Consider the following 25826-nt stretch of genomic DNA (forward strand, 5'->3'; position numbering starts at 1 on the left):
CATCATCTTAAATGAAAAGTTGTTACCAAGTCACATAATATTTAGGTATGGAGAACTTTTCTGAATAAGATAAATTAAAATATTTGTAACTAGCTGATGCCCGCGACTTCGTCCGCGTGGATTTAAGTTTTTAAAAAAACCCTTGGGAACTCTTTGATTTTCCGGGATAAAAATATTCCTTTTTATCCTGGAAATATGGCATATGTTCCTCCCCGGGATGCAAGCTATCTTTGTACCATCAAAATCGGTTGAACGGAAAGGCCGTGAAAGGCTAGTAGACAGACAGACAGATAGACACACCTTCGCATAATTTATAATATTAAGTAGGTACTTAGGTAGGTATGCATTATGTTTTCGATTGCTTTTAATCAGTGGATCGGTAGGTACTATCTTGTTTTTAATTAGCAAATTGTATATTTAAAAATTGTAAGGAATCCCTCGTATTTTCCTCGCACGTGGTCGATAATAATTTCTTATCTCCGAGAATAAGTGGGTAGGTTCGAGTACGTACTCAAACGTAGTAAACGTTATCTCAATACTTAGTAGGTAATTGTAAATTAATTAAGTACAAAATAGATTAGCGGGACATTTCTCATTTATCGAACTGATCGCAATTAGTAAACATTGTTAAGTATTTTATTTCTACCTTCATTATTAAGTTGATGTTCTTTTTGTGTGAATTTCATTTTTGGTATTGGTTATAATGTCTGTGGTTGTCTGGAATAATTATTGTTTGAATGCCTCCCGTGGATTTCTCTGAAGAATGTTCGCGCTGTATTATACCAAGAACCAATGGTAATAAATCAATATAAGTACATAATCTTACTTTACCAGCATCGCAAATCGAAGAGTACTGAAACAATAAAACGAATTGACACTTAAATTATTTTACAGCTTACAGTATTCGATCAATAAGGTTCAATTTTATTCAGTAAAAAAGGTGACGTGACGTCACAACATCACGCCACCTTTTGTTAGTCAATCATCGTGCGATCCGGCTCTGCACTCGCACAGCCGGTGGGCTCGACCTCGACTGATAAAATTAGATAGTTTGTCTGTGATGTTTTCAACATTGTTTCCAGGTAAACATATTGCTTAAGTTTTCTTGTATGTATGCTATGGTTAGATTACTTAACGACATAATTTCATTAGTATTTATTATTTTTTAACTGTTAATTTACTAGCACTTGATATATTCGTTTTCTTATTCAGAGTTTCCAAAACTTTACATCGTAATGGATGTTTACGCCATTTTTAAACTCATACGCAAACAATTACATTCGAACTATATGTATATATATATATCTTCTTTTATATTCCTCTATTCCTGTCCCTTTCCCTCTGCCCGGGGCAAAAGGAGACAGTTGCATCAACGGCTGAAAGAATTCAAGAAGTCAGTCTGTTACGACCACCCAAGAAAAACGCATTACGCTTTTGTCGCGCTCCCGCCGCTTTGAATTAATTACCTATTAATTTCGCAAAAACCCAAGTGTGAATTCGTCTCATACAATAAAAATTGACTATGGTGGAAAAGTGAAGTTATTGAAAACCAGTGCAGTGCATCGAAGAATATCCAGGTCTATCGAAGGAGTTAAAACCAGGTTAGTCTCGGGCAATTCCTACACAAAATTTCCACCATATGTTTTGGTCCTTCTCCCACGGATCTATCCTATCCCGCTATTTAAGTATTATTTTATCTTATTTTATCCCGCTATCACGCTATTTTACCTATATTTCACGCATTATCACAACTACGCAGTTAGCTAAGTGCAACACGCCAGCGCCACGTACGTTCATTTACGCAGTTAAAGATGGCCGACACAAAAGAATTAGAAATCGAAATTTTAGTTTTAGAAGCCAAGCAACAAAGCTTTTATAGGCATATACAAAGTTTATACGATTTAAGTAAGGATCTCAGCGATGATTTAAATCGTAAAAACTTCTTAATTAAAACTAAATTAATAGATACATTGCGCAATAATTTTATTACCGTAACCGATCAGTTAAATATAGCGAATTTAAAAGTTAACCCGAAGGCTCGCATTAATTTTGATACATTAACTTCATTCGACGAGTTATATTGCAATGTAAAATCGGCGGAATCCAACGCATTATCAAAATTAGCGCAAAATACATCAAATAATTTAGATTTACTTAAAAAATTACCCGCTTTAGAATTACGAAGTTTTGATGGCACGCCAACTAAGTGGACGGCATTTTTTGAAAACTTTAGTTCGCTTATACATAACAACCCTAAGTTATCAAACGCGGAAAAAATACAATACCTCTTGGGAAAGCTGTCAGACAGGGCGTTAGTTAGCTGCTCTGGTATACAACCAGTAGCAGCTAACTATGAAATTATTTGGAACGCCTTAGTAGAAAAATACGAAGATAAAGGAACTTTGGCATCGATGTATTTTGAACAGATTTTAACATTCAAATCCATTCAAACTCCCTCTCAAAACTCATTAGACTCATTTTTAGACCAGTTCTGCTCAGCTCAGGCGGCCCTAAAACGGTTAGATCTTAAAGATCTAGCTGATTTTATTTTCACCCATATTGCCTTGACGAAACTCGACAAGGAAACGGTAACGCTATTCGAACAGACTTATCGTCACGAAAAAATTCCATCGTTCGATTCCTTAGTACAGTTCGTCAAGGAACAAACTAAGATATTTACACTACGTAGTACGTCCGCATCTACAACCAAACAAAGTCCAAAGGTTAACTCGCCCCCAATAAAACGCGCGAATAATAATTTCAAAACAACCGCCACTTCGTTTCACGTAAAAAATAATTATCATTCGGAAAGGCCGCAGACGACACAATTTCTCGCGTCATCTAAAATTCTCCCTAAATGCCCATATTGTAAAGATAATAGTATACATCCGCTTTTCAAATGTAATAAGTTTATGGAACGCGATCCTACAGTTAGGGTGCAATTTGTCAAAGATAACAACCTATGTCTAAACTGTATTGGATTTCATAGTCTAGAAAATTGCAAAAGTAGGATCAGATGCTTCTGTGGTGCGTCTCACCATTCAAAATTACACGCAGGTATCGAACCCGCGACCCAAGCGCTCATCCAAAACGACACCGTTCGCGCTTCGTCGCAGAAATCGGTCGTGGACGCTGCGACTTATAACAAGTCCGTCGCACCAGCGCCGCGCGCGGAGCAAGCGCAATCTTTCATCGTTCAACCCGCATTCAAAACTATAATGAAAGCCAATGCGCTATACTCAAACAAAAAAACTATCTTGCTACCTACTGCAGTTGTTTACGTTTTTAATAACCAAGGAGAACGTTTTACTATGAGAATATTATTAGATAGCGGTTCTATGTGTCATATTATAACTAAATCATTCTGTGATCGCTTAAACTTAAAGATTAATGCATCTACTTCAGTTATTCAAGGAGTTGGCCTTTCAGAACTGAAAGTTCAAGGTCAAACGCGTATCACGCTTCACTCACGCATAGATAATCGTTGTAGATACTCGATTCAAGCCCGCGTTGTCGATAAATTATCGGACAATATTCCTAATGAATTTATTGATTTAGAAAATTTACATCATTTAAAAAATCTACCGCTCGCAGATGACGAATTTCACACACCCGCAGAAATTGATTGCTTGATTGGCAATGAATTATTCCCGTTCATTTTAGGGAGTCATAAGGTTATGTCTCCTGACTCATCGGTAGTCGGAATGCAATCTGCATTCGGCTATGTTTTAATGGGAAAAGCAGACTGTCTCGCCTCCATCACTACTACGCCTCTAAAGGAAAATTCCTTTCACGCTTTCTCTAAAACTACTGAACCGAATTTAGAGGAATTAACGCAACGCTTTTGGGAACTAGACTCAGTTCCTAATAAAGAACATTTAAGCCCCGATGATACCGCTTGTGAACGCTTATTCACAGACAGTCTCTCACGCGATATACATGGTAGGTATATTGTCTCGCTTCCATTCAAGGACGACCCAGCTGTACTGGGCCGTTCGTACGAAATCGCAAAACGCCGCTTATCTAATTTGGAAAAAAGATTGAATAGTATTCCGGAATTACGCAAAGACTATAACGACACCATTTCCGAATATTTAAGTAAAGGTTATTTGAATCTAATTAAAAATCCTCAGCCAGGTCCGTGTTATTACATACCGCATCACGCTGTATATCGTCCAGACAAGACTTCTTCCAGAACTAGGATTGTCCTGGACGCGAGTTGCAAAACTGTCAGCGATGATAAGTCAAACCGCTCCCTAAACGACATTTTATACACTGGACCGAACTTACAGGCCAACATATTTGATTTATTAATTAATTTGAGATTATTTTCAATCGCTCTTTCGGCTGACATTGAAAAAATGTATTTTCAAATTAAACTTGCACCTGATGATCACCGTTACCAGCGCATCCTGTATAGATTCGATACGAGCGATCGTATCGAAACGTATGAATTTAACTGTGTATCGTTCGGAGTCTGTTGTTCGCCATACCTTGCTATGCGAGTAGTGAAACAGCTAGCCAAAGACGAGCGCGCACGCTTTCCCAACGCGGCCTTGGCAGCTGAACGCCACTTTTACATGGATGACTACGTCTCTTCTGTGCATTCTATAGAAGAGGCTAAAGATCTATACGACGAGCTCGTTCAACTGTTCAACGCTGGTGGTTTTAAACTAACAAAATGGATTTCAAACAGCACCCATCTATTAAAAGAAATACCTACTGAGTTGCACTCGCCTAGTATTGTACAATTTGATGAAAATTCGATCACCGCGAATACAAAAATAGTTGGTTTACAATGGGAACCAAATGCTGACGTTTTTACCTTTAAAGTAAACGCACCTAACAAACCTAAGTGCACAAAACGTATAATACTTTCAGCTACCGCAAGATTATTCGATCCGCTGTCGTTATTAGGACCCGTAACCGCTTTATTAAAACTACTAGTCCAGGAATGCTGGAAACAAAATCTGGATTGGGATGAGGACGCTCCCTCCAGCATACAAGATCAGTGGTTTCAGTTACAACGCGAACTCCATTTGTTAGAACAGTTGCAAATTCCGCGTCACATAGGTATCTTAAAAACTACGAATAATATTTCATTGATTGGATTCGCTGACGCTAGCGAGAAGTGCTACGGCGCTGTTGTTTACCTGCGCGTCAGCTCGGAGGATGCAGATAAAGCTCAAGTCACATTGCTGTGCGCTAGGTCGAGAGTTGCCTCACCGAAATGCAATGTATCCTTGCCGCGGCTTGAACTTTGCGCGAACCTTCTGTTATCAAACTTGATCGTCGCTGTCAAGGATTCAATTAGTGAACGCGTTAAAATAAATCAAATATTCGCTTTTTCCGATTCCACGATCGCGCTTTCGTGGATCCACGCGTCGCCGCATAGGTTTCAAACTTTTGTTGCCAACAGAATCGCCGCTATTAACGCTAACCTTCCAGCTGAAAACTGGTATCGCGTTTCTGGAAAGGAAAACCCCGCAGACATAATATCGCGACCCATTATGCCTGCACAACTTTTAGACAATACGCTTTGGTTTCACGGACCCTCGTGGGTTTCACAGCCCTTCTGCGATTGGCCCTTAAACGCATTTACGGAAGACGAGTTACCTGAACAAAAGAGGCCTGTCTCGCTAATTACTAAACCATGTAATATCGAAAATGATTATAACTGTTTGTACAACTCAGCAGATCGCATGTCAAACTGGAATAGGTTCCTACACGCATGGGTGTACGTATTGCGTTTTAGTAAATTATTAAAGTCGAACGGTGATATAACTGTAACAGACTTGGAAGTGACTGAAACGTACATACTCCGCGTTATACAAAAGAGACATTCGTTTAACACCGGCAGCAATGCTTTGAGAAAATTAAACGCATTCACGGACACAAACGATCTTATACGCGTCGGTGGGCGATTGTCACAATCTGAATTAGGCTATTCACAGAAACATCCAGTCGTACTTCCCGCGAAAGATCGTATCGTACATCTGATTGTAGACCATTTCCATAAGCTGAACGCACACGCCGGACCCGCGTTATTACTCGCATTACTACGTCAAAAATACTGGATTGTCGCCGCTCGCAATATGGTTCGCAAAATAGTACAAAGTTGCAACCGTTGTTTTAAATTAAAACCTAAAAACACTTTTCCTATTATGGGGGACCTGCCTCACTATCGTGTTAGTGAAGTAAAGAGTTTCGTATTCACAGGTGTGGACTATGCAGGTCCGTTCTATATTACCCCATATCGCCGCCGCGGTGTTAAGTCGATGAAAGCATATTTATGCTTATTCATTTGTTTAACTACTAAGGCGCTTCATTTAGAGCTGGTATCAGATCTGAGCGCACAATTATTCCTAGATGCTTTTCGGCGGTTTATAAGTCGACGCGGCCCAGTTTCTCTTGTATTGAGTGACGGGGGAGGTGCTTTTGTGAAGGCTAACAGAAGACTTGATGAGATCCACGAGCTTCTGTCAAAAGATAAGTTTCTAGATCAACATCTGGCTGATCTGCGCATTCAATTCAAGAGAAATCCGCCCTATGCGCCTCATTTTAGTGGGATTTGGGAGGGTAATATCAAATCTGTCAAAACGCATCTGTCAAAGGTGATAGGTACTCAAACTTTAACTTATGAAGAGCTTAACACTGTTTTGGTTCAAGTAGAAGGAATAATGAATAGTCGTCCGCTTTGTGTGTTAAGTTCGGACCCATCCGAACCCACCGCGTTAACTCCTGCTCATTTTTTAAACATAACGCCGCTTAAATACTTGCCAGCCGAAGATCTTACAGATGTGCCGCAAAGTAGACTCAATCGCTATGAGCTACTTTCCAAGCTGGTACAGTCATACTGGCAGAGATGGAGTCGTGAATATCTATCTTCGCTCCAAAGCAGACAAAAATGGAATACGCCATCTCTACCCATACAAGTTGGTTGTATCGTTATAATTCGGGACGACAACTCGCCGCCTCTCAGCTGGCCTTTAGGCATAATTCAAGAGGTTTACCCCGGTAAAGATGGAGTAGTCCGTACCGCTAGGGTGAGAACTCGTACAGGTTCTTACGTTAGGCCAGTGGTTAGACTCTGCCCTTTACCACTTCAGTAAGAGCAACGTTTAGTTAAGACCATTTAGTTTTAAGTTAGTTAATTACGCTTACATTATAGTTCCTTTAATTTTCATTAAGCTATTTGCCTATATAAGTTCTGTTGCTTTCTGAAGGCCTTCCTTCAGCCCGGGGGATGATGTTTACGCCATTTTTAAACTCATACGCAAACAATTACATTCGAACTATATGTATATATATATATCTTCTTTTATATTCCTCTATTCCTGTCCCTTTCCCTCTGCCCGGGGCAAAAGGAGACAGTTGCATCAACGGCTGAAAGAATTCAAGAAGTCAGTCTGTTACGACCACCCAAGAAAAACGCATTACGCTTTTGTCGCGCTCCCGCCGCTTTGAATTAATTACCTATTAATTTCGCAAAAACCCAAGTGTGAATTCGTCTCATACAATAAAAATTGACTATGGTGGAAAAGTGAAGTTATTGAAAACCAGTGCAGTGCATCGAAGAATATCCAGGTCTATCGAAGGAGTTAAAACCAGGTTAGTCTCGGGCAATTCCTACACAAAATTTCCACCAATGGAAACGTTATTCTCGAATGATCAATATCTAGTGAAAATTCTATAGCGAAAGCCGGATCGCACGCGGTTAAAACATATAACCGACTGGTTGGTTGGGGGGACGGGGAACGTCACTTGAATGGCGCGCGGTCGGCGCGGCGTGGAGTTTTTGGCTTGTCATTTCACTCCGACTCCGTCTAGTGGTCGGGCGTACAGTACACGTATTAGACGATTCTAGCGCCGGCATTCAGTGATTCAAACTAACTAGTGCTGTTACAGTCAATAAGTTAAAAACAAACCAAAGTTTCATTTAAGCCAATAAGCGAGGACATTTCATAAGGTTGTTTTATAATAAAATCTACAGATACACTAATTCCTGATGTGGAGGTGCATAAACCTGCTAATGGTTCAGAGAAATCTGTAGTAATTGAGGAAAAGCCTAAGCCCAGTGAGTATTTTAAGTGCCTATTCCAGTTTTCACCGAATTCCTGTCCTAACTACCCTACATTTTTTGGGTGAACGGGTCAAATTTGTGGCATCCGAGGTTAATCGATTGCAAAATGATAATTAGTGTAGAAACGCGCGAACATTGCTCGTAATTAATCAATTAAATCTTTAGAAACAATCGCGTTTTAACCTTTTGCCTCAAACTTGAACCCTGGCATGCTTAACTAAATGGGTTGAATCATGTTCCATTATATCTGATAAGATAATTTTTACGCATAACTAGCTATATAATCAGGTGATCAGTGAATTAGGCAACAGTAACATTCATCGCTCTGTACTAACCTAACCGTTCATTGAGAATGTTTCGATCTGTGTGTCTTCAATATGGGCTTCATTGACTGATTCGCAGGGCATGCCAAACTCCTAGTTTACCAAGTTGATGAGTAATAAGTATTAAAAGGGATTAATAAAGGAGAAGTGAAACACATATGCAGAAGTTACAAAGAGAAGGTCTAAGCCTTCTCTTCAAGTTTGGACGAGCACTCGCCGCAAGTGAGGACAGCACAGAACAGTCTGAGGAGCTGACCGATCCCGCCGTAGATCCCAAAGCAGAGCCAATGAAGGCTTACTGGGAGAGTGATAAAGAAGACTACAAAAAGAAGAATCAACCCTTCATAGACCTGTTTCTTAAAGACGTCGCCTTGGAGAGGATTCCAGACACAACTGAGAAAGCCATTAAAGAATCTCATTATAGTTACGACACATTAAGCCGTGTTTATTTGCCTGAAGTTCTCAAAAACTTTAATGCTAAGGGTAAAGTATTGTGGTCATTATTAACTTTAATTTCATACGAATGGGTAGATTAAAAATGGGAAGACACACAGACGCTTTCTAATAGCAACATTCACAGCATTATTTGTGCTAATAAATTTAAATGTTTTAGTTCAAAAAAAATTGTTGCTAACAATACTATAGCTTTTAAGTATTGCAAAAAAGTTATTGACACTTGAACCTTAATTTAGAAGAGAATACAATGCTGTTTCAAAAATCATTTTACATTTTTGAGTATTTTTGCCTGTATTCATAAAACAAAGCATAATAGTATTATAACATTAGCATATCAACATTAACTCAAAAAGCACAATGCAAACTAAACATGGGATAACAATCGGATGCCAACTATTTCACTGTAACATTTATCTAATGTCATGGTTGTGTTCCTATTGTAGCACATTAACGCACAAAACTCTTCCTGTCCTGCCTTTGAGTGTGCTAAAGCTATTTAGTGTTAAAAATCTCATAATAATCTTAACTTTCAATTAGGTCTAGCTAGATATTTTAGTTAAGTAACAGACAGAGTTGGCACGTCCCGTGGCACTGTCTCTAAATAGAATTTAGTCGTTACTACGCCCATCGATATCCTCATTGCGATTTCATATTAACGATCTGTTGTTTTGAACTCATATAAACCACACCAGTTTGATAGATAAATAGGTAATATCGCTTATTTGTACATAATCTCTAAACTGAAAGTTATAAAGAATGCTATCCTTCTCATAATGCTCTTTTATGAAAAGGGAAGCACGATTTTAAAGCTAAAAGAAAGAGGAAGGGAAGCGCTGATTCGAGTAGCTACCAAAACTAAACAAAAATTTTGCAATTCATTTTTTTCTACTTCAGTAAAAAAAGCAATGCCTTATCTTACTAAAGAAGAAAAAATGATACATTGAAATTATTTCTTTAGTGTTAGGGGACTATTGCGTGGGATCTACCTGTTTATTATCTATAAGGAATCGAATCGGAAATATTTTTATACGTCTCACTTTTCTATGAGTCATAGTTCACTCTAAAATACTAATATGTAAATAAACACAATCTATTTGTACAATATGACACTGCTTTTCGTCTTAACATACTCTCGCCACTACGCTTGCCCATGGTGACGGTTTTCTTCATCATCTTGTGAATATAACGTTTTTTTTTTGTGTGATTTTTCTTTGATCTGTTGAAAATCTTGTGATCTATAAAATATACCTACTTGTTAATTGAGTTCAAATATCAAAATTAATATTTAAAATAGCGCCTTCAGTGCTACGGTGACATTAAAACAAAACTTTGAATAGCATCATTTCAAAGTACATAGTTCCTAAACAATATAATAAGTTTGTTTTATGTCACTTCTAGGCATGATTAATTCAACACCATGCACTCGCAGGGCTGTGACACTGTCATGTTGTCAATTACTGTGTCGCGCCCTGCTTTAGGTCCGGTAACTACCAAAGCAGAGATGGGCGAAGATGTGTCTTACATATCAATTAAATTATTGATTTATGATATGATCAATTTTCATGTTACTTACCTAACTATAATTTGACTGGTCTGTTTAAACACATCTCTGACCATTTCCGCTTTGGTCGATACCGGGCCTTGTGTTAAAATATGCAGTTTACGTAATTGTATTACTGATAGAAGATTTTTTCATTACAGATGTCCCAGAAACAACAAATAAGGCAGGGTCGGGAATCTCAAGCAGTGGACGCGATGCAAGCGTGGTCGCGGGCATAGTGGTTGCAGTAATCTCAGGAATAATAATACTCGGAGCTTTGGTAAGTTATTCCGTTAGTCACATATTGGTAGGAAGTATTCTTGGGATAGTAATGGGGTGGGTTCCCAGACCTTTCCGCTTGGTAAGTTATATCTAACGAGTACAAAGGCATTAAATACCTACTGCTCAATTTTTGCACTTTAAGAATTCCTTTTCGTTCCGTCATCCGTCGTCGTTCATTGCTGAATATCATGAACATATTCTTCTATTAATCATATATTATGTAGTAGAGATCTTATTGGTATTATAGTGGTTTTGATATCAGTTACTACATTAAAATGCCCCGCAGATAAACACTTCGTGCACCATTTCTATGGCACTAGTTTTTTAGACGATTAAAATTTCCAAGCTTTACTAAAAGCTTGTCAAACTTTCAAATACAGGCTAAAACTATTGTATCTCTGAGCCATATATCTCAATCCAATCGTTTTCATTTAATCAAGCAAACTTTTCCGAAGACATAATTTGTTACTGTCCTTATTTTGTTCTCTTTTAAGGTTTCTGTCTGTTCTTGGAAGTGTTTCGTTATTCTGCTAATTAATCACGAATTAACTTGGTATTTAAGGTTAACCAGAGATAAATACAATAACAAATAATTATACGTTTTTATTCAAAATATTACAATTTAATAAATTAAAGCTAGCCTCATCTAATTATTGTAAAGTGTAAATCACGCCCCATATAAATACGTTAGTTTTGTTTTTTACCTAAAATATTTTCCTTCCGTCTAAATTTCGATAAACCGTTATTCGTTACCGTTATTCTTTCATTGAATGTTTTGTAATGTCTCGTGTTGTTTTGTAAATGGAACAAAATTACAGCGGTCTACGTGTATGGGTAACCTTTATTTTTAATCTCCGACCCAAACTGGGCGGGTATGTAGGCTTCGCTTGGGTGGAATTTCTTAATTCCTACATCCCTTCCGTGGTCAGGTAAATATTAGTGTTTCCATCTTCATCACTTACTGGCTACAGTTTGTGGGTCCCCGAGCCCACTCTGATCCGTATCTAGTCTTTAGTCTATAGCTTTTGCATCTCAGTCAACTCTCTTTATCCAACGAAGCTTTGGTTGGTCTACCGATAGGTCTCCGTTTATCATGATGTGACGTCATCCATACGTATGTTATGTATGTTGATTGATTCTTGGTGGTCGATCGTCATCCATACGTGGTAGGTACCGGCACCATACCACTGACGCCTTAAAATTCTTTACTATTTTTTATTTATTTAGAGTGTCAAGGTACGTTTCGTTGCTCATATGTTGAAAAGTTTAAAAAATATTCACGTCACGCGTCCGAAAGCAACGTACCTACGCATTCGCTATGAGTCGTCCTTGCAATCGTGTTTCGTAGTTACTTTCGTCTCCAGTGTCAGTGCTCAGTACTTAGTCATTTACTAATAAGGCAATCAATGTATAATTCATGTGTAGGTTTTAACGGTCTACAAATTATAAGGAATTTTATTCGTTGCAATTCCGCTCTTTAGTATTTTTTCTGAAATGATTACTTTACTAGTAGATGTAAAATCGTAAATTCGTTCTTCAATAATAATAATTGGTTACAGCATTATAAATACATATAGGAAAACTAAAGCCGTGGCGAATTTTAAATAATATGGTAAATTGTCTATAATATACATATTATTATAACAACAGGTAGTACGAGTTTTGGCCGGAAAACTTTAACCGTTTAAACCGACGTTTGTCTAACCTCGTTATGCTACCTATTCAAAACAGGCAAATTCCCCAAATCACAAATTACCTTGAATGCCTTTTTGTTAACATAACAAAATAAAAATATACCTACCTATTATATTCAATCTGGTCAATCACAATTTGTTTACATCTTCACCGCGAAAAAATAAGTAAATATAATAATTATGTTTTAGACATGTCTCGCGAGTTATCTATTTTGTTTTTAAATTTTTGATAGGTATAATTAATAAATTATAATTATCTTCTACATCGCTCAACAATTTAATTTCCGTCATATATCCATCAAACTGATAATAATAAAATTGAAGAATTGAGATAAAAATAATCCACTCAATAGATTACGATTTTTGCTATTTATTTTTTGCACTATCTAGAGCCTATAAAATTATTAATTATTAGCTCTGTATAGATTCTAGGAAATCTTCTATTTTTACAATTTTAATTATTTACTTATATATTTTATGTTATAAATGATCAGACAGTCTTCATGAGTGTTGTGGTATACCACAGTGTAGTTTTAATGGAGAAACAATGCACCTCACCTACCTATACAATCAGTCCATTGCATTAACCGAGCGATGGCTGATTGCGTATATGCAACGTTGACCCGAGTCTATGACAAGATGGTTGACGGAACTTTAACCGTTAACCGTTGGTTAACCGGCCGTTTAACTACCCTTCACACCCCAGATGGCACGTCAAACCGTCGATCCCGGTTAAAATTATTATCATGCTTGATGATAAAATTAGTGGACGTAATAAATATTTTCAACCGGAGCTATTTATTCTGAACTGGTAGCGTCAATGATATAAGTAAATGTAAACACTTGTAGTCTAACTATTTTCATAATAGGCAGATCTAGGATAAAAGGCGGCCCGTATTAGAGATTTATATAGATAGGATACTCTTTACTTGTACCCCACAAAAAGGAAAAAAATAGGGGGGAAATTACAGACTGAAGTAGGCATGAGGCAACCTGATGCTAAGAAGGAAAATAGTCTGAGTAATAATAAATAAGCAACTTTTTTTTCTTTACAGATCGCGGTTGTCATGTACCGACATTACGTGCATCGTAATGTCACTTCTATGAACTTCGACAACCCTGTGTACCGCAAAACTACGGAAAACCAGTTCGCGCTCGAACAGAATGGCTACGCACCTGGCAGCAAATTATACCCAAGTACAGTGGGAGAAGAGGTGAGAGCTTTAACCGCAATGGAATGCACACTTAACATACAAAACAGCCTCAGATAAGTCTTCGAAACCGAAACTACCCTCCAAAATTGAGGCAATTATTTATATTAAGTAAAAATTGTAATTGACGGGCTCTTTTCTGTTTACAATTTTTATCTACGTTCCAAAAATTATTTTCAATACACTTATTATCAATTAATTTTACGTACAATGAAACTATACAACCCCTATCTACGAGTATAATAATATCTACTTATGGCCAAAAATATTATGATGTAAATAGTAAAACAAATATTATTTAAATAGGTAATTAGAATTACTAATTAGTGAATATTAAGGTCTGCCTAAGACATTTTAAATTCGATGTATTTAGTCTGCAGGGCGATTCAGAACACTTCGATAACATAACGAATCGATTCGATTCGGTATCGATCTCGAATCGAACAAATTTTATCGTGCAATTCAGAACGTTCGACAGAAGGATTCGATTCGATTTCGATTACGATACCGTTTTCGATAAGAAACATTGCGATTACATGTGCATTTATAAAGTATGTTATGTTACCAAAATTTTACTTGTTTTTAAATTCAAGTTAAACATAAAAAAATAACTTTTATTCATCTTGAAGGTAATTTAAGTCATTACTTAAAATGATAGCTTATTAAATTATTGATTTCGAGAGAAAAACATCGAAATGTACTAGTGAAGTTTTATTAAAGCTATCCTCGTAAATACACACAAATGTCAAACATCAATTACGTCTGTCAATCAATGGCAAGTTTGGTTTTTTTTTTATTAACTGGTTTTACGGCTCTGGGTTCTAGCTTTTTTAAGCTCGGTGTTGTGATTTTTTCCGCTGGTTTTAGGGTTTTGTACCCGAAGGGCACCAACGGGACCCTATTACTAAGACTCCGCTGTCCGTCTGTCTGTCAGCGGGCTGTATCTCGTGTAGCGTAATAGGTAGAGAGTTGAAATTTTCACAAAATGTGTATTTCTTGCCGCTATAACAACAAATAATATTAAATTACAAAGTCTCAAAACTGTTGTTTCTTGTACGATGGTACGAAACTAGGTGAACAAAAAGATATCGAATGCCCTATAGCTTTCGATAAGTAAACATCAAAAATTATCGGACGTTCGACAAATATTATTCGGTTAGGTTGTTGTGAATAGCGTTTGATATCGTAATCGAACGATATCTACGTCTGTTCGATTCGGTTTCGGATTCGACAATTTCACTGTCGATTCGGTTATTCTGAATTGAAAATACAATTTATCGAACGACAACTTGCCGAATCGATCGACAATTATTATGTTATCGAAGGGTTCTGAATCGGCCTGCTGATTATATATTTATTAGGGTTATAAATTATATTTTAAGGAATTTATAGAAAATATTTTCGTTAGTGTTTAAGGTCGTGGCGATAAATTGTGCCAACATTTTTACCGCATCAGTATTAAAGAATAGTTGCCAAAATTGGTATTTGATGGTAGACGTAACATTGTAAATAGTACCATTCTAGTGTTTGTCCTTTGCATAGATCTAGGCCATGTTTTTATAATTTACTGCTGAGATATTTGTTTTTCATGCGTTATCATACGAGGGCTTCTAATTTCGGTAAGTTTTATGTGATAGTAGAGGATGCAGTTTTTATTTGCCCCAATTTGTGACGCATCCTAAATTGGCCTTAAGGGGCATGAGACGGGTCTGCCCGCGAAACTCAAATTCAATTTGGTTTTTCGCAATTTGTTAACTAGTACGATAACGTAGGTTTATGGCATTTTAATTGCGACAATGGCAGTATCATCCTCACAGGTTTATATAAAAATATTTACTTGAAAGGGTCCAGTTTAAGAAATTAGCTCTAGTATCGACTAATTTGTGAGAATTAGTCGATACTAGAGCCTACGTTGTCGTATTAGTTTACAAATTGCGAAAACCCAAATTAAATTTGAATTTCGCGGGCAGACCCGTCGCATCCACCTCAATAAAAAAATCGTTAAGGAAATATATCTAGCAATCTAATATTTATTATTCTTTCTTTCCAGAGTCAAGAGCCGCTTAATACACCTGGTACAAATGACTTTGTATAGTGCGCGAGCGGGGAGTAAATATATTATTATGTCTTTAAATGTGAAAAGAAAAAGAAGGACATGTGATACTCTAAAAAATAGTGTAAACCAGTGAACGGGGACGCAGCTATTAGCTAACTTTATGTAGTGAACGTTTATTGTTAGTTTAGTGCAGTGAAAGTCGCGGAGCATTGGAACAAAGTTCTTTTTGCTATCAAGCTATCGTTTACATGGAACTCAAAATTAATAATAAGTATATGAGTTATTATAACTTATAGGATCTGTCTAATGAAAGCTGATAGTGATTTTTAGGGATCTCAAAATGTCATTTTTTTAATAACCTCGCCTGGTTTTCATACTAGACTTATTTTAATAATACATTTTATATACTCAACTAAATTGCAGGATTTATATTTATTCGGACTGGTCTATCAACATAACAGTTTAAAATGTGGAATTTAAAATGTAACACAGCAAATAGAAATCGCGTGACATCAATACACATACTTTATAAAACACATATTTTATAAAAATTCTATAATAATAAGTATGATTGAGGTAGTCCAGTTTAAAATCCTGTCTTCTGTTATGTGAATCTTCATAGAAAAAAATAGGATTAATCCATAGAATTATGGTAATCTCAGCATACGTAATTATAACCAAAATTAAATAAATTATCAAATTTAAAACGTTTATTCGTAGTTATACATAGATTACAAGTTATAAGTTTTTTAAAACCGCTATTTCTCGCTATCAGCTTTGACAAGACATACTATGTTTTAATCTGAGATCCTGCTTTTGTATTATCTACATGTATGTATCACAATGTACTAGAATAGAGGCTCGTGTTGGCTAAACTTTTGTAGAAGGAACTGTGAATAGTTGAAGTGACGCTATAGCCAATAGGATTACATTATACTGTGGTGGACATATCACATACTTTTGAAACGGTACCAACGATAAGATTTTTTTTTTCTATGCCTGTCACTCTAATTTTTCGCCTATAAAATTCTCTTTTAATATGTCGTGTAATACTATGGGCTATACCTAAGCAATTATGCCTGGTGCATTGCAATTATTGATAGTGTTTATAAATTTTTATATTCCATTTTTAGTTAAGGGTTTTAACGCTTTTGTGAGAGACTTTACAAATCTTTATATTAAATCGAAGAAGCTCATATCTGAAAGTAAACACTACTTGGATTAATTAGCATAAAAGAGCACAAACTCTTATGTAGAAAAAAATACCGAAGATGAAAGTTACTAATTTAATCATTTAAATCTGTTTTTTTATCTAGATAATAATATTAATTTATTGGAATTATAAATGTTTTAATGAAATGTCTAATGTAAGTTACATTAGCTGATGTTAGGCTATTTATTACATCGCTGTATTTTATGTGCCAATTTGTAGTGAATTCAATTAATTAATCGCCAAAATATGAATGTTCTAAACTATACTCATTTTTATCTCAATGTATATATTAATATTATATTCAAATTGGATAGTTTAATTTATACTGTTGTACATTAAACGATTTCGATATTAATTATTTATATATTTTATATAAAGGTTGAGTTGTATGTATACCTATTTATTGATCACAACTTAGGCCTGTATTCGGACAATGAAATTTCAAGCAAAATCCTGCCAAACCCTTTAAATCTATATTAGTTTGTAATACACTTATTTGTAATGTAATACAATTACATAACTTGATGCACATTTCATATGATACGCCTAGCTCAATAAGTGTGGTCACTAAAATATTATGTAAATATCGTCAATAAAATATTATGTAAAATGTGTTAACTTACGTATTTCATTTCACAACCTTGGCTAGCGAGCGTAAAGTAGAAGGTGAACGCATTCTCTTCTCTGATATAATTAGTATGAGATTTTAAATCTCGCCAACGTTGAAAGATTTCGAGCATCATAATCATGTCAGAGTAAATTAGACCTAAAGACCCTTGATTTAAAATTTTGCATTCAGTGCCTCTGATGTTTGTTTCGCAAGGTTTCCGCTTGGATCGCTGGTTGTAAATATATGGACGAACTTGAGTTTTCAAACAGGTTTGTTATGGCCTATTTTTTAAGCATTTGCTCGAATTCTATCCACTTTGGCAAGATAAACACACAAACCCTACTGTTAACGCACCTGCCCATTGAAGCGGAGATGTGACCTCAGATTTTACAGAAATTACGCAAAAATATACCTCAATAATCTGATTAGTCTACTGAACACATCTCCGATCCGCTCTGCTACAGTGGACAGGTATTTTTATAGTCCCTCTGTCAGATATGCAAGTTTGGCTATTCAATCCTCGAATATCTGTCAAAGGTCCAAGCCTACCAAACCTACAGCTAACGAATTTTCCGACAATCGCAGAAAGGCTTTCAACTACAAGTAAAATGAATTCCTTGAACAAGTAATATCAATCAATCAGCCTGTTTGCGTCCAAACCTGGACATAGGCCTTCCCAAGAGCGCGCCACCACACGATCCTCCGCCTTCCTCATCCACCCACTTCCCGCTATCCTCTTAAGGTCGTCAGTCCAGCGGGTCGGAGGTCGTCCCAACACTGCGCTTGCTGATACACGGTCTCCACTCTAGAACATGTCTGCCCCAGCAACCATCAGTTCTGCGGCAGACTTGGCCTACTGCCACTTCAGCTGGCTATGTCGGTCACTCTGGTTCTCCTACGGGTTTCCTCGTTACGGATTTTGTCCCTCAGAGAGATCCCTCAGCCCGTTGAGCGACTTTGAACGTGTGGACAAGGCCCGCTGTCAGTATCCACGTTTCAGCGGCATACGTCATCACAGGTAGGACGCGGCATACGTCATCACAGGTAGGACGCACACATTAATACGTGCTTATTTTATTTACATTGCTTTACCCATTCTTAGGACGTCGTCAACAAATAAAAAACATTGAATACTTATACATAATTTATTTGCCTAAAAATAGTACTTAAATTATTATGCCTTATCGTAATGCAAATGGTTACAGCTTATCAAAAGTATCCTATTTTGCTAGCAACTTAGTAGCTGTGTTGAATTTGTCTAAATATATCTCTTTCAAAAAGATTTCAATTTTGTTTTAATACCTAATAATAAATAATCAATAATTTAGTATAGAAATATGCAGATACATATGTGAGTATAACATAATCTAACTTAAAGATAAAAACTCAAAATGCTTAAATATTATTCCAACAAGGTCTAAGATTTACTATTAATTAATTATATTACTATGCATTCTCGATCAAAAGTGTATAACTTTTGCATCATCTATAGCAAAGACCATGTTCACATAAGTACTTAGTACATTTTGCTTGGTTAAAATATAATTGGAAGGTACCTGAGTGAAAAACTGTTGACTTAAAATTACTTATGCAAAGCATTCTGTAACAATCACTGAAATATTCAAAACATCCTTTTTTTGGTCAGTCACAGCACAAAATGATAAAACTAAACCTAAGTCCAAACCTTCATTCAACTTAAATATCACTCAAGGGAGTCGAGGCAGGAATAGTAAGCACTTTTTAGCACTATAATCCATAATCAAAAATGTACAATGGTACTAGTTCTGACCTCAACTAAAATTTAGAGTAGTCACATCTCTTTCTTACCAATGTAATAAGAAAAAGTGCGAGTCGAACTCGTACAAGAAGGGTTCCGTTATTGGTTAAAGGTGGTTATTTTTGGTATTTTTAATACTATAATATTATCATAAACATTAAGTTCTCTCTTGGTACTCTACTGTTAAAATACTTATACCATAAGAACATAAAGAATGTCAAAGTACGATTTTAGTCCAAAAGTCCATACTTTTAAAATGAAATATGGCGAATATTTCCTCAAAAATGCATCAAACATACATATTATTATAATGTTCCATTCTCTTGACTTTGACTTTGCTCAGCTTTCAGACACTGTTAAAACGAGACAGCGTTATACCTCTGGTATAAATCTGTCTCGTTTTAACTGAACTTTAAGTCTAAGCAAAGTCAAAGTGCGCTCTATAGATACCTTAGGCCCTAATTAACTAACTTCTCAGAGCCAAGTAGACTCTCAGCATACTGATTCGCTAACTCAGTGTCTAACACTGAATGATAGCCACCAAGCTCATTTGACAAAGGTCGCGAAACGGTTAATCGCAACTGATAATTACGACTAATGGTTTCGCGGCCTCTTAAACAAACTTTATAGCAACAATAAAATTCTCACACAATATACAAATAATAAAATACTTTCAATAAATAATTAAACAAGATGAGCTGAACGACGTCAAGTATCCTCGCCCTTACGTCAATTTATACTTTAGCATTATCTGTTAAGGCCCACTAAACGGGTCTAACCGCGAAATTCAAATTTAATTTGGTTTTTCGCAATTTACGACAAAGTAGGCTTATGACATTCTTATTCCGCCAATGGCAGTATCATCTTCACAGGATTACATAAAAATCTTTACTTGTAAGTGTTCATTTTAAGAAACCAGACCCTTAAGGTCGATTCACACGAAACACGTACACATGACACGTGCGTAGTGACGCGCGTAAACCCCTAACACACTGGGTTACGCATACGTCCACGATTTACGCAAGCGGTGTGCCGTGTTTCATACAGTTCCATACATTACAACGCAATGGTACGCGCTACGTCTACGCTTACGCAGCCTGTGTGAATGAGCTATTAAGTTTTACAATAAAATATGTGTAAAATATAATAAATATTTTATTTATTTCATACTGAGTCATTTTGAAATAAATAAAATGTGTAATTTACAACAAAATTTATGAATACTAAGATTTTTTATTATAACGGTTTAAAGTTATTTGAAGGAGAGTGTTTTTGCATTGATTTATTTTTGTTCTGCTGTATACAAAATAAACTCGAACTGGACACTTTTTCTGTTAGATTTTGTATGTGACGTATATTTATAGTGTAATTATTTATCGAAGTAAAATACAAACAGATTTAAATACCATTACTAATTATATTATTGCTATTTATTTCACTCACACGTTTCTTCTTATTCTGTTGAGCGCTTAGTTTTTCCGTCTGCATGTTAGGTCCGTTTGAGCCCTTATATCGATCTGGCGCGGAGTTTTTTAACATTTCACACTGCTTGGTGATATGTTGCTTGAATACTGCAAACGTGTTTGCGGCGATGTGTTGACGTGTGTGGTAGAACATTTGATCAAAGTGGTGAAGATTATGTCTGAAATCATAAAGAGTTACATTATAATTTACAGCCTTAATGCTGCGTCACATATTGATGAATTGCTATCTTCTAACTGACACCAATAATAAATTTTATCGATCCGCAATCTGGACTTATAAATTCAATACATTTCGCCAAATTCTCTCAGTTCCTATTCTCTAGTAAAATAGCTACCCAGTTACAGATACTGTCATGGTCTACCGACTGGATTTCAAGAAAATACTGGGAATAAATACTCTGGCTGGCAGTGGCATATAGGCTAAGTAGGTAGTCTAGTATGTGTGTTTTAATAACTTTAAAATTGAAGACTAATGAGGGTGGAGAATCAGATCGTGTTTTTCTTATAAACATAAACTTTCCAATCTAACAGGATAATCGTGTTACATCAAAAGTCCTACAGTGACCTACAGTGGAGACCACATACGACCAAGTGTAGTATGATGTGCTCTCAATCACGATGGGCCGACTACAGTATAAAGCGGGAAGTGGCTGGATGGGAAACGCTTGGATCCGGGTATGGTAGCGCTCATTAGGGAAGTTCTATGTCCAACAGTGGACGTCCACAGGTTGACCATGATGATGATATTACATCTTTAAGTTACGTGAACCCTGTGTGAATACAATAGAAAGATATTTTTCTAGGCTAATACAAAGTGCTTTTCAAGTGAATCTACCACTGGTTCTGAAAAGTGCGCCTTTGATATTTGCGGAGCTCGGTGGCTATCAGTGTTGAACACTAAGTTAGCGAATCACTCTGCTGGAAAGTGGCATATGCAGTGGCCTATTAGTTAGCGTTTTATCTGGGATATCAAAGGAGTCACATGATATTTTCAGAAACTTAATCCTCATGAACGAAGTTGCAAGCAGCGTCTAGTAAATAAATAAATGAAACTTACATGCTCAATAAAACAGACGCCAGCATTTCCCGCGTGTTTAACAAGTGTCGAATATACGCTCGAGTATGTTTCCTGCATGTTAGACATTCGCACCCCTCCAAAATTGGTGTGAAGTCTTCTTTATATCTGAAATCGTAATAAAATATACCTAAGCAAATTATAAATTATATTGTAAGCCTAAATTAGGATTTCTCCATAATGTGTGCGTGTTCTATAGCTTATAACGGGGAGTGGCTTTGAGTAGTTGTTTAATCTTATTCTGCTTGGAGTGGACACTTGAAATTTTGCAGCGGTGCTCTTTATAACTGACAAAGTGCTAATTTAACAATAGCGTCGATTGAGATACTTCTTTGTTACTAAAAAACCGGTCAAGTGCGAGTCCGTCTTGCACGCGAAGGGTACCACCATCGTACAATAGACCTCAAACCTAATTTGCAAGTTAATAAGGGACAGCGCCATCTTGATGTGATTTAGTAAACTAATTATTCCGGGAACATAAATCTTTAATTTTTTCTGTGATGGGACAACAAATTCACGGTTTTCAGATTTTTTGCTTTACTTCTGCTATAAGACATTGCTACCTGCCAAATTTTATGATTTTAGGACAGAGAACAAATGATCTTATAAGGGTTCCTTTTTTCCTTATGAGGTAGAACTCTAAAAATCAATGAATATTTATATGGGATAATATTGTAAATTACCTTTCATCAACCATATCCAGGAGGTACATAGTATCAACATCTTTGGTAACATCAAAGTTCAACTTCATCGCAAGACCAGCATTGGTAAGTTTCACAGGATAGGATCCGTCAAACACATCCCATCCGTGTTGTATCGCTAACATTATTATACTAGGGTTCCAATGCCCTTCAAATAGACGAACTAAGTCTTTGGGGAACACTTTCTGAAATGACAATGTTTGTTTTGTATACATATAACTAGTGCATAGAAGATAACAGATAAAGAACTTACAAGAATAACTAGGATTTTTTCTTCAAGTATATTTTTAGAATAGAATAGAATAGAATTATTTTTAATTCAAAAAACCTTTACAACATCTTTTGAATCAATAAATGGTTCATGGTTTGTTCTGGTTCAGATGCACGAAATTAGTTTTCAAAGTTTTAACATTCACTGCATTTATCATCATGCACTTGCATCGTAATTAGAAACCATGTGAAAGGTAAAGAAATCGCGCAACACTATTAAATTAAATATTTTATATTGTTTATACTCAAAGAAACAATATAAAGGGCAACTTACTCCAACTTTATCTAAAATTTCATTCAATTTCTCAGTATCAACATTCATAGACTCTTCTGTCCCATCTAGAATCCCTTGAAGTGCAATTCCAGTTAAACTATCAACATGTTTCAAAATATTCTGTATACTATCATCACATCTCTTTGGGTTTCCGGTTCCTACTACAACACCTGAAAAGTAATCAAGTATAATACTGTGAGTAAAAACTATAGGTAGTTTTTTGCAGAATTATTACGTCTTCTATGTGATAAAAGACAAAACTTCATGGAGTAACTCTAGTGTCATGGTACCATACTTTTTTCAAAGTATAAATAAGTATAAGTAAACTTCATATGGGTCCCTGGGATTTTGACTAAATAGTGATGCAGACCTTTGCTTTACTTTTTAAAGTATTTATTTACTAAACATACAAACCTACAAGAGAACTGTTCTTTAGCTCCTTTGAAGCCTTATAGCGGTCCACACATGTTTTGAGCATGCTATAGCTCCTTTCCACTGACTTGGATATCCGCTTGCTCCCTTCATTGAGAGAAGTGCGGCCATCTGCAATCGCCAAAATTATGTCTGGTTTGAATATTTCCATTACATCCATATATCTGTAAATTTTTGGTTTAAGTAATAAGTACAAGTTTAAATAACAGCTGTTTCAATTTTGTACGCTTTAGGTTATAACTATATTGTTACCAGGCAGGTCCACTTCCATCTTAGACTGCATCATCACTTACCACAATGTGAAATCGCAGTCAAGGTCTAGAACTTGTATCTAAAATTTTTAAAACTATGTTGAATTCCCTTCAAATAGCATCATATGTGTACGAAACCCACCAAAAGGGTTGCTTTATTTTCAAAGTTCTGTTTATCTTAACTCTGGTACATAGCAGTCATCATTATTAACTCAATCAATGGCCAGCCCATCCATTTTGCGTTGAGATGATGTTTCATACAAAATTAAAGGCATTGCCTCAGCACAGAATTACTGTGTAACTAGCTTATTTATCCCAATATGATGATGTAGATATTTAATTATACAAAGAGCAAACTAAGTTACCTATCAGCCGATACCATTTTCTTCCCATTCTTTGTCCACAAGGGTGCTCTATCAAGCTCAAAGTGTCCAGATGGTGTTACTTCAGACAAACTGTGCAAAGTTGTACATGTCACATGTTCTGGCAAGCCAGCAAACTTTGCCACTCCATCATTTTGCGCTTTCACACCATTCTCTAATTGTATTGAATTTGAAAGAGGAAGCCATAGTAACTTAGTATTGGAAAATACTTGAGATAAAACTTCTGCTGTTAAATGGACTACGCTGCCACCCTGGAAATAAAAAAGGAACTGTTCAGTTATTGATTGATTGCTTCAATAGGAGTTGATGAATATCACACATACTTTAGCTGCTAGCATGTCTAGGATCTTTGTCTAGAGTAATTTACTTATAGGCTCAATTTTTACAGCGCTGTAGAAAATATGATTGCACTTATTTTGAATTTTTTTTAACAAACCTTGTTTGATATCTAATTGTATTTTCCCTAGACGCGAGTGATTACAGGAAGATTAGATAAAATATAATTACACTGTTATGTACTTACTTAAAATTACCTACTCAGTTTCTATTTGGTTCTTTCAGAGTGTTATTGAGTGATGTTGTTTAAATTTTACCTGTGTAAACAAAGCTGCAGTGGGTGTTTCAATTTCCGCGCCGGGTGATCTCAGAAAACATGTGAGGTTACCTATACGCTCACTACCGCTACCCGTTTGCTTGATTAAAAAGCGCATTTTAAAAGTTTCTTGGATCACTTAGTAAGAGAACTGTATACTTGTAATTTATAAGATACTCTTGCAATCTAACGAAATGCGAAAATTTAAACTTTCTAGCTGAAAATAAAAAATCTGTAACACAGATCTGCAAATTGCAATAGAAACCCATAGAGTATAGACCACGTGATTCGTGAAGATTGAAGAGTACGATCTGTCACTGTCAATTGTCATGTTGCGCTGTTGTCTGTCAGTCAGGTACAGTACAGCTGGGTAACATTGATATATTAATAACGGGGGATTTTTCATAAAATCCCCGCCATTCAAAAAACATGCAAGGATGCCATTAAAAGTTTTATCTAAATGCCAAAGACTAAATCCATGCCATGCATGCCATGTGCCGCACTGCGTCATGGCCTTCTGTTACATGGGCGTTTTATTGTCATTATTGTATTTACCTACCTACATAACCATACCATACCACTAATCTCAATTACAATTTTGTGGTTTGTGAATGTGAATGCTTTACACAAACCTTTTGTGGGTTCTTTTTCACTCAGAGAGCAGCTGGTGTAGGTACTTCATAAAATTAGTCTCAATTTACGTAGTATAGAATATTCTATCGTCCTTTAAGAATTAATTAAGAAGGTACCGTAGGTACCTTCTAACTGCAATAGCAACTTACTTACCCTCGTTTTAAAGTGAAAGGGGTTGTTCGCCCTCCTTGCATTATTGTACTAGAGAATATTAGCCGCCGTAATAAAGCCGATATTAATTAAGTTTATTTATTTAATACTCCACGGTAACTTGAGCTTGTCATGATTGTGCTGTATTTAAAATACGAGTAGGTAGGTAAGTACATAATATTAATATTTCAACTTTGCTGCTATGTAACATTGCAACGTTGTTTTTAATAAAGTATGAATAAAGTTCGCTCTTCTGTTGGTTTGGTTTTGTACCCTTATTGTTCTCTGGCTTTCATTATATTTTATTAATTATATCAGAGTCGATAGGTAGGTAAA

General features: G+C 36.1%; 3 protein-coding genes across 18 annotated transcripts in view; 2 read left to right on the forward strand and 1 right to left on the reverse strand.

Annotated features, from left to right (window-relative positions):
• LOC123875506 (low-density lipoprotein receptor) overlaps positions 1-17476 on the forward strand; it is a 245130-nt gene extending 227654 nt beyond the window's left edge. For 12 of the 16 annotated variants that reach the window (XM_045921376.1, XM_045921403.1, XM_045921366.1 and 9 more), the window contains 4 exons: positions 7994-8077; positions 10564-10682; positions 13434-13592; positions 15640-17476. In XM_045921376.1, the coding sequence (XP_045777332.1) occupies positions 7994-8077; positions 10564-10682; positions 13434-13592; positions 15640-15684 (407 nt within the window). In that variant the 3' untranslated portion in view covers positions 15685-17476. Of the gene's footprint in view, positions 1-7993; positions 8082-8593; positions 8890-10563; positions 10683-13433; positions 14188-15639 lie in introns of those variants that run through there. The other 4 variants (XM_045921395.1, XM_045921390.1, XM_045921478.1 and 1 more) reach the window with 3 other exon arrangements.
• LOC123875578 lies at positions 3918-7626 on the forward strand. The gene is made up of 2 exons (XM_045921487.1): positions 3918-6338; positions 6846-7626. The coding sequence occupies exons 1-2, from the start codon at positions 4362-4364 to the stop codon at positions 7110-7112; spliced, it is 2244 nt and encodes a 747-aa protein (XP_045777443.1). The 5' UTR covers positions 3918-4361; the 3' UTR covers positions 7113-7626.
• Positions 17477-20486: 3010 nt separating the features above from the next.
• On the reverse strand, positions 20487-24959 carry LOC123872165 (queuine tRNA-ribosyltransferase accessory subunit 2). The gene is made up of 7 exons (XM_045916330.1): positions 24709-24959; positions 24098-24366; positions 23464-23645; positions 23050-23219; positions 22488-22690; positions 21787-21912; positions 20487-20887 (listed from the first exon to the last, which is right to left on the reverse strand). The coding sequence occupies exons 1-7, from the start codon at positions 24823-24825 to the stop codon at positions 20644-20646; spliced, it is 1311 nt and encodes a 436-aa protein (XP_045772286.1). The 5' UTR covers positions 24826-24959; the 3' UTR covers positions 20487-20643.
• Between the last annotated feature and the right edge of the window lie 867 nt (positions 24960-25826).

This window comes from Maniola jurtina, chromosome 2 (assembly GCF_905333055.1).
Source record: "Maniola jurtina chromosome 2, ilManJurt1.1, whole genome shotgun sequence".
In the NCBI taxonomy this organism is placed as follows: Eukaryota; Metazoa; Arthropoda; class Insecta; order Lepidoptera; family Nymphalidae; genus Maniola; species Maniola jurtina.

What these genes read in the sequence shown, in the direction of transcription:
- LOC123875578 (XM_045921487.1), top strand. Translation starts at nt 4,362, where the DNA reads ATGTATTTTCAAATTAAACTTGCACCTGATGATCACCGTTACCAGCGC. An exon ending in AGGCGCTTCATTTAGAGCTG is followed by an intron (nt 6,339 to 6,845) that starts GTATCAGATCTG and finishes CTTTCCAAGCTG; the next exon opens with GTACAGTCATACTGGCAGAG.
- LOC123872165 (XM_045916330.1), bottom strand. Translation starts at nt 24,825, where the DNA reads ATGCGCTTTTTAATCAAGCAAACGGGTAGCGGTAGTGAGCGTATAGGT. An exon ending in AAAGAACAGTTCTCTTGTAG is followed by an intron (nt 23,220 to 23,463) that starts GTTTGTATGTTT and finishes ATTACTTTTCAG; the next exon opens with GTGTTGTAGTAGGAACCGGA. An exon ending in GCGTCTGTTTTATTGAGCAT is followed by an intron (nt 20,888 to 21,786) that starts GTAAGTTTCATT and finishes TTATGATTTCAG; the next exon opens with ACATAATCTTCACCACTTTG.